General features: G+C 53.9%; 1 protein-coding gene across 1 annotated transcript; it reads left to right on the plus strand.

Annotated features, from left to right (window-relative positions):
- The first annotated feature begins 202 nt into the window (after positions 1 to 202).
- LOC138719555 (ovocleidin-116-like) lies at positions 203 to 5,788 on the plus strand. The gene is made up of 5 exons (XM_069854859.1): positions 203 to 298; positions 1,019 to 1,084; positions 2,585 to 2,638; positions 3,402 to 3,494; positions 3,605 to 5,788. Exons 2-5 carry the CDS (start codon positions 1,031 to 1,033, stop codon positions 5,588 to 5,590), a joined length of 2,187 nt encoding a protein of 728 aa, XP_069710960.1. The 5' UTR covers positions 203 to 298; positions 1,019 to 1,030; the 3' UTR covers positions 5,591 to 5,788.
- Positions 5,789 to 8,936: the final 3,148 nt, after the last annotated feature.

Below are 8,936 nucleotides of genomic sequence, written 5' to 3' on the forward strand. Positions count from 1 at the left end.
TGTGTGCCATGCTAAGATCTACGCTAATCATTGAGCAATTTCGCCTTCAGAACAGATATTTATAAACTGTGCTTTCTGTTTATCCAACCAGGTGGAACATTTGATAGCTGTCTTCCACCACAAACACATTTTTAGCTGGAAATTACTCCCCCTGGTTATCTGTGGGTGCTGTCAGCTCTGACAAATGTTGCTGGGCAGGAGCTGATTGGCTCCACACACCTGGGGCCAACTTTAAATTTCAGCAAAGGGGGCACAGCCTCCACGGTCGGCCACTGGGACCTGCTTCTGACGGTGAAAGGTAATCTTCTTACCTAGTTCGCCTGCCCTGTCTCTCCCCAGCCCTTCAGCTCTGCCCTCCCTCAGCAGGGCACTCACGCTTTCTGGGCAATTTGCAGTAGGGACAGGAGGCGGCCTGAACTTCAGCTGTGTATATCTCTGCATTGAGCTTTCTTGAGCCTATGTTGCTTTATACTGCTGAGCTTCCTACATGAATTTCCTTCAGCTGCTTTCTGTAGCAATGCCTGCATGGCTGAAAATACTCCCCAGGCTGGATCTGCCAGGCCCGGCCATTGCCGGTGGGTGAAATGAGAATTACTAGCCAACAGAGTTGTTAAAACCGCGTGCAGTCTTAATTCAGACTTGTGACTGTATGGCTTAGCCTGCAGCGGTTTGGTGGATGTTTATTGAAGATATCCAAACCTCTTTGACAGAGCAAGTTAAGAAACTGTAATGCCTGGTGTCAGAGCGCCTGACAGCTGTCAGTGCTGCTAGTTGTGCACATGCCCTTGCCTTGCCATCATCTGCACACAGGAGCATCACCTTGATTGTGAGGGGTGCAGAGAGGCAGAGCAATGCCAAGGGGTGCCACAAAGGCCAGGGAAATCTGGGTGACGGGATAACCCCGCAGCCATGGGGACTTGGGGTGACAGGAACTTCTGGCTTGCTGCTGACTGGGGCTGCTTAGGACAGCACCTTGTGGGAAGACAAACTCCAATGGTGCTTTGCTTTGTGCCCCTAGGAGCTGCCCAAGATGCACACAGCCCTCCTGTGCCTGTGCCTGCTCAGTACAGCCCTCTCGACACCGGTGAGTATGGTTCCCCTCAGCTTCCCAACGTGCTGCTGAAAGTATGGGGCGTACTACCCGGTGTGCCTGGCATACTTCTAGCAGCAGGAAAGCATGAGTTGTGCTTGCACATAGCAGCTCTAGGGTCTGGTGTTTTTTTGAGGTGCTGGCACAGAGATGAACCCAGCAGGAAAAATATATTAGCACTGAGGTGCCTAAGCACATCCCTTTAGCAGTTAGGGCATTGTGCAAGGGTTTGGGTTGCTCTAACTCTTCCCCCTGATTTCTGTGGACCTGGGATCTGCTGAGAGCTTTTGACCTGGTGACAGCCCTAGCGCAGCCACACAAAACGGAGGATACTTGGCTTACCAACGTGGGTAGGGCATAGAGGGGCACTTGCAGTTATATTCCAGCTCTCCTACTGTGCAATTTGGACAGATATAACTAAAAAAGGGTAAACTAAGATCAATATAGTAGCAACATCTTTTGTCCTGCATGGCTGTTGAGCCACACATTAAATATACAGCTAGAGTGAATATTTGCTCTTAGTGAAGGTTTGCTTTTCCTGTAGGGTAAGGGGTAGGTGAAACCACACCTTCCCTGAGGACTGGGTCCCAGCGTGTGTCCTCTAGCCCCCAGGACAGGCTTGCACAACTGGGTCTGTCACAGGGCAAAACCAAGGGAAGGCAATGAATCAGTACAGATTTGCTTTTCAGATAGAAAAAGATAGAAAAGGGCTGGTTAACCCTCTGCTGCATAACTGAGGCTGCAACCCAACATTGTTCACAAATAATGGAATAACCTATAAACATTTAATACTCTAGGGTGTTTTTCTACCCATTTCAGCCATGCTCAGGGTGCTTCAGTGGCTGATTTTTCTCACTGGGGCTCCCCTCCATGAGGCCATTTCTCCCTGGGGCATGCAGGAAAATGCCGGCAAATAGCTTGGCTCACAGGATGCTCACATCTCTGTGTCCCACATCCCCAGGGGATGCATTGGCTAATATATCCCCAAAGATGCCAGGATAATCAGGAGAAGCTGGAAGCTTTGCGCATGCAGAAACCTGACTGTGAGGGCACAGGCATTGCTGCTTGGTTGCCCAGGAAACACTGGGAATTTCTCCTTGTTCACCAGCTCCAGGCTCCCAGCACAGTTAGATCTGTAAACTGGAGTGTTGTGACATGAAACTCCAATGCAAAAAGCCACTCTGCAACAGAATCCAGGAGAAAGGCATTTGCAAACCAAAGTTGTTTTAGTAAAAGCAACATGCAACAAAGGCACGCTGTGGCAGAATTTGCAGTACTTTTCAGACCCTGGAAATGGGTTTTTGACCTTTCCTACTGTTGCTGGCTTTAAGCGGTCATCCCAGCTAGTGCCTGTTTTTTAGCTTATCAACAGTTTTGCCATCCTTCCTTGGATGCCGTAGCAGGGTGTGCAGCCAGCAGCAGGCGTTGGCAGCCACTTGGACACTGGGACAGCATTTGACACCTCAGTTCTCACTCGTGTTTTATTGTCTGCAGGTGCTGGTGCCGCTGCCCGGGAGAGCTGCTGGGAACTGTGCAGGACAGCACCGGGTGCGTCCCTGGGGTGCCCTGTGCTGGGGTGTGGGGAGAAAGTGCCACTTTCGGAGGGCAGACCTAGTGAGCTGCAGAGAATGAGTCTATCGGTCCTCTTGCCTCTGAGGTCTATGTTTGATGGGGATGTGGGTGAGAAATGTCTGAGCATTATGAAAGACCCTTATGAAAGGCAGAGGTGGGGAAAGGCATGATGTACTTGGTGGACGTAAGGGCTTCCACCCAACCACTGCCCTGGCATACATGCTTGGTGTGTCCACAGGTGAGGTTGTAGAAGTCCCAGGCTCAGCCGTTACAGGGTTTTTTTCAAAGCGTATCACAATTTAGATATGTAGTGTGGAAGAAAGCGCCTATTTTCCCTATTGCAAACCAGCTGCTGTCCTCCCAGCACTTTGCACACCATAGGACCCATCACTCAGGTCTGATGGGACCATCAGCTAGATTGTCTATCAAAGCCATAAACTGCCTAGTAGAAAAAAAAACCCAACCCAACAAAACAAGAACTCCCTCAAAGTTCCTGAAAGCAAGCAAATGCAGAAAAAGAGCCCTGAGGAAGCCAAACCCCAGAACCTCGGAGGCAAGCACACATGTCCTGCCCAGTTCCCTGCCTACATTGGCAGCCATGAGGTAGTGGGAGCAGCCAGGTCCCTGTGGGTGCTGGCAGGACCCTGCTGCAGTGGTGGGCACATCAGGGGGAGCTCCAGCTACCACTTCTAATAAAAAAAAAAATCTGTTTTTCTTTTTTCTTTTCTCCCTTTTCCAGATACTACTGAAAGGTTGTAATGCTAAGCATGGCTTTATCTTTTTCAAATACATCTATTCACTTTCGACAGAGACGAACCAGACACAGATAGAGGTGAGGAGGTGGCTGAGTGGTGTGGCAGGACCCTGGCTTAGCCACAATGCTGCCCACAGCCAGCAGGCTCTGGGGCCAAGCCTGACCTCTGCTTTGTGTGTGCCATGCAGAAGGAAGAGGCCAACAGCCAGAGTGCCAGCCCCAGTCGCCAGCCAGGTAAGGACGATGCCAGTCAAGGGCTGACGGAAGGCGGGGCGTCTCCCGAGGGAGGTGACTATGATGGTGCGGATACGACGGAGAATGGGACCAGCCTCAAGACCGAAAACCACAGCACACCAGACATTGATGGGGGTGCCCTTGGTCCTCACCAAGGCACCAGCACATGGCCGCACAGTGGTGTCAGCGTCACAACTTCCACCCCAGCCAGTGCAGAAGGTAGCGGCGACATGGATTTGGTGGTTGAAATCAATGGTGGTGTTTCCATCCTCCCCGAGGGTGGACAAGCCAGTGGGTCAGTGCCAGGGAACAGGTCTGGTATAAGGAGCGGGGACAAGGAGGATGGTGCCCTTGGTGGGGTCCCGGTGGAGGGGGCTATGACAGCTGGGGAAGAGAGGGCCCCCATCACTGGAGGGGCTGGGGATGAGGGCAGTGGTGAGTTCACTGTCCATGGCCAAGGGCAGGAGGACACCAAACAGGGCAGGGGGATGGGAGATGCATCTCTCTCATCTGTCACTGAGAAGATGGAGGACATTCAAGTCGACACCAAAGGTGTGGATGAATATGCTTACATCCCTGACTTGGGCAGTGTCACCATCACCCAGGAAAAGGTGGAGAGCACAGCAGGAGGCACCAGCTTCGCACAGAGCACTCCAGATGTGGACAATGAGGTCAACATCTTCATTGAGAGGGCTAACATCCATGTAGGGGATCAAGAAACCACCCTGGCCAGTGTCACAGTTAGCAGCAAGGATGACAGCATCCCCACTGCAGAGACCAGCAGCCCCATGCCTAGGATGGGCATCACTGCTTCACGTGAACAGGGTGGCATCCCTGTTCATCAGCAGCCTGAAGGATCAGTCACCCCAAGCCCTGGGGAAAGCATCACCAGCAGCCCTGGAGAAAGCATCACCAGCAGCCCTGGGGACGGCCATCCTATAGGAGATGATAAGGATGGTGCCATCACTGTCAGTGATGAAAAAGGACCAGTAGTCCCCACCCCTTGGAGGGTCACTGGTGGTGATGTTACTGTCCCCATGGCAGCCGGTGGCCGTGAGGGTGATGACAAGGAAGCAAAAGGTGAGGGACAGAGGGTAAGGGGGAGGCTGGGACGGCCGGCTGTCAGCAACCCCCCTCAGGGGGGTGATGAGGAGGCTGCCACTTATGCTCCAGCCAGGAAGGTCAGTAACCACCCGGGCACCACTGTGGTCTCCCCAGGGGTGGGCGAGGGGGATTGCACTACCACCCTCAGGACAGCCAGCAGTCATGATGTGGGCGAGAACACTGTGTCGGGGAGAGGTGGGAGCAGCAAAGCAGGGCCAGCCACCCCGCAGCCCCGAGGTGAGGGCCAGCCTGCTGCTGGGGCAAAGGTTCAGCCAGCAGGAGAAGGGCTTGAAAAGACACACAGGATGCACAAAGTGCCATCCCCACGTGGGAAAGCTGGCAGCCATGCATGGAACAGGGCGCAGGCGAGGACCGGTGGCCATGGTGGCAGTGCTAGGGGCAGGCTGCACGCCGCGGGAGCAGAGGGCAGCCCCCGTCTGCAGGCAGGGCAAGCCAAGGGCAGTGTGGTAGCGGGCGAGGGCTGGGAGCAGAGGCGAGGCAGTGAAGCTGGGGTGGTGGTTGGGAGCAGGCACCTCCCTTGGCATGGTGGCAGGAGGCTGGGGGCTGCAGCACCAGGGGGATTTGCAGCATTGGGACGCAGCAGGCAGGTGGATCAAGTGAAGCGCGCAGACGAGCTCCATGTCCGGGAGCAGGCGTTTTATGCCCTCAGCAGGGCAGGGGCTGGTCCCCATGACCCCTACGCCAGCCTTGGGAGCACAGAGAGCAGCCAGTCCTCAGAGGGCAGCCGCAGTGACAACCAGCGGGTGGGACCCCGGACCTCAGAGTGGGGGAACCTGGAGCATCCCCACAGCCGCTGGGGCCAGGGGGCCCTCTGAGGGGCTGCTGGTGTGTGCCCCAGCCCTGGTGGGCTCTGGCAAAGGAGTCGAGGGGGTCTCATGTGTCATTGTTCCCCAGCATCCCCACTGCAGGTGCTGCTCTTGCCTGGGCAAGGCACACCCTGCAAATTGCTGAAGGTCTCACAGTGGCTCGCAGCCCAGGAGCTGAAAATCACCAGTTCATGCAATTCTGCTGTTAATTTTTTTTCGGGGGGGGGAGGGGGGCTGCATCCAGTGCTGGGACAGCGGTGCTTGGGTTTGCTGTAGATAAGGCGTGCTAGACAGCCATGTAACAGCAGTCACGCTACAGGGCATAGGGTAGCGTTGGTCATGCACTGATGTGAAATAAGTAAATAAAGGGTGAGAAAAGGCTCCTGTCCTCATGGTTTTATTTCCAGCCTAATGGAGAAATAAATGCACTCCTGTACCTACTGACTGCAGCGTTTGCAGGTTGACTTCAGGCTTCAAGCAGCTTGCTGTGGCAGGGCTGGTCCCACATACAGGGAGAGTTTGTGTAGCCAGCACTCCCCTGGCCCTGTTGCCATCCCTGGGGCTGCAGTTTGGCCACTTGGCTCCACATATCCCTCCCTTGCAGTATCAAGCTCCACCAGCTCCTTCCCAGGGCCACCTGCCTCCCTGAGCAGTTTGACCTTGCTGGGTAGTTCAGCAGAGGTTCTTCCCAGTTGGCCTGTCCGTTGCCTTCAGTGGTAAATTCCCTCCAGTATCCCTCCAGTATTGCACCCTCCAGTACCCTGCCAGGGCACTTGTGGCCCTGCCACCCCTCCAGCAGCACTCTAATACCTGAGCTGTGCAGCCACCATTCCCACTGCTGGTCCCCACACGTGAGCCAGCCTGGGCTTCGACTCGCTGGAGCCATGCGCCGATGGCACTCAAGGTTAATCACTGTTTATACAATTGCAGGTTGCTTTTTCTGTCTAAGAAGCTGCTAAAATGGGAGCATTCGGCAGCACGCCGAAGCAAACGATGCAGCAGGAGCAGCATTGAGCCCCATGGGGAGAGGCGCTACTTTTGGCATGGCAGGAGGGCACTCCCTGCCGCCACTGTCCCCATGCAGGAAAAGGGGATGCGAGCAGCTACGATGGCAGCAATGTAGCTGCAGCGAGCCTGCTCCCCTGCTCTCTGCACAGCTGCAGGTGGGGAAGGGATAAGTCCCATTTGGGGCCAGACACTTGGTTCTTAGGTGCTGTGCATGGGTAATTGATGCTGGGACCACCAGAGCTGAGACCACCACTGCATCTCACCGGTGCTTTCATTTGGGGTTCTGCCTTGCTGGGGCTTGTACATGTGTGATGGGGGTCATGGAGGTTTAAGCACCCTGGGCTGGGAGTTTGCTTGCTGCTTCCTGGACTTAGGGTAGCATCCACAAGACCCCCAAAGGCTCAGGGACCTCCTGGTCCTAAGTGGCCACACGCTGCCCTAGGCTGGGCTTGGCAATTCTCCCCTGGCATTGCCAGGGCTTGTCACACCCCAAGTCTGATGGACCATGGCAACGCTCCAGGGAGTTTGGGTTTGGCGTGTGCTGTTGCCTGGCAAGTGAAGGGGATGAGTTTGGGGTCTCCCCGCTAGCAGGGCTGGGATTGGCAGGTTTGCAGCTGCATGGGGACCACGGCACAGCGCCAGGCACCTCCGACTCCAGCTCTGACTGCATCCTTCTCCGTGCTGTTAAGAAACATCCACAAGCAAGGCATGCGCACCATCTAGTGGAAATAAAAGCCTTTTGCTGGGAAAATTTTGTGCCGGTTGCATGATGCCTGGCTCCGCCTGGTGGAATGGTGCTGGCACAGGCAGGCCCTGCTGCCCCCCTCCTTCCCGGACCTCCCAGGTAGACCTGCCCAAGCAGAGAGATCGGGTATAAAAACCAGCTAGTTCAGGTATAAACGGCATACATTTATAAAACAGCACCTCCAGCTCGACAGCTGCTGTCAAAGCATCTGGATTTTTGTGCAGTGACTTGGGTTTCTGTCCTGAGATGTATTGGGATGCCCACCCCAAGCCCCCTTCTCACCCCCACTGATGCACCAGGCTGTGCTCTTCCAAAACTTGCTTGCCACAAATAGCTGCCAAATGAAGAAACTGCAAGTTTCCTGTGAAAGTGGCTTTTCCTGGAGTATTGGAGCAAAGAAAGAAGGGAGAGTTATTTTTCTTGCAGTGAAGGCCTGGACTGATGAATACTGGCGAGGCGGGAGCTCACAGAGTGGCTTACTGCCATCCCTTGCACCTCAACATTTGCAGCAAGCTTACAGCTGGGCAAGAAGTGGCCACCAGGTGTGGGAGGATTTCCCCTGTGGCTCTTTGGTCTTCTGCTGGTTTGGGGAAAACTTGAATGCATTTAATTTCTGTTCCCATGTGTTTTTTCTTTTCTGAAAGGCAGCAGTGAAACTACTAAAACTAGAAAACTAGAAAGCTATGATCTAGTTGCTATTACAGAAATGTAGTGGGACGAATCTCATGACTGGAGTGTGGCTATCAACGGCTACAGACCGGGAAGGAGGGGTGGAGGTGTTGCCCTCTATCTCATGAAAGGGATAGAATGTGAAGAGCTGTCGTTGAAGAGTAGCCACAAACACGTTGAGAGCTTGTGGGTCAAAATTAAGGACAGAATAACCAACAGGAACCTTGTGGTTGGTGTATACTACAGGCCACTCAATCAAGGAGAAGCAACTGATGAAGTCTTCCTCCAGTTACAGAAGGCTTCACACTCGCAAGCTTTCATCCTACTTGGGGATTTCAATCACCCTGACATGTGCTGGAGAAGTAGCACGGCAAGCTGTAAGCAATCCAGGAGACTCCTAGAGTGCATTGAGGACAACTTCTTAGTCCAGCTGATAAAGACCCCCACCCACACAATCGAACTCATCAGTGACATTAGGATTGGAGGCAGCCTGGGCTGCAGTGATCATGCACTGGTGGAGTTCAAGGTCTGGAAGGGTATGGGACAGGTGAGGAGTAAAGTCAGGACATTAAATTTCAGGCAAGCTGATGTCCAGCTCTTCAAGGAATTACTCAGTAGGATCCCCTGGGACATGATCCTCCAAGACTAGGGAGCGGAACAGAGCTGGAAAATATTCAAGGATGCTTTCCATAAAGCACAGGAGTGCTCAGTCCCCATGTGTAGAAAATCAGGCTGGGAAGGGAAGAGACTGGCATGGCTGAGTCAAGACCTGCTGGTTAAACTCAAGAACAAGAGGGAACTGCAAGCAGGGACAGGTAACCTGGGACACGTATAGGGATGCTGCCCAGATGTGTAGGGATGGGGTCAGGAAGGCCAAGGCGCAGCTGGAGCTGAACTTGGCAAGGAAAGTGAAGACTAACAAGAAGAGGTTCT

The sequence above is a fragment of the Phaenicophaeus curvirostris genome, chromosome 4 (assembly GCF_032191515.1).
Source record: "Phaenicophaeus curvirostris isolate KB17595 chromosome 4, BPBGC_Pcur_1.0, whole genome shotgun sequence".
NCBI lineage: Eukaryota > Metazoa > Chordata > Aves > Cuculiformes > Cuculidae > Phaenicophaeus > Phaenicophaeus curvirostris.

Bases quoted from the DNA above. Each gene is read 5' to 3' on its own strand.
- LOC138719555 (XM_069854859.1), top strand. From the start codon at position 1,031: ATGCACACAGCCCTCCTGTGCCTGTGCCTGCTCAGTACAGCCCTCTCG. The intron at 2,639-3,401 runs GTGCGTCCCTGG...TCCCTTTTCCAG, and splicing joins ACTGTGCAGGACAGCACCGG to ATACTACTGAAAGGTTGTAA. The intron at 3,495-3,604 runs GTGAGGAGGTGG...TGTGCCATGCAG, and splicing joins CGAACCAGACACAGATAGAG to AAGGAAGAGGCCAACAGCCA.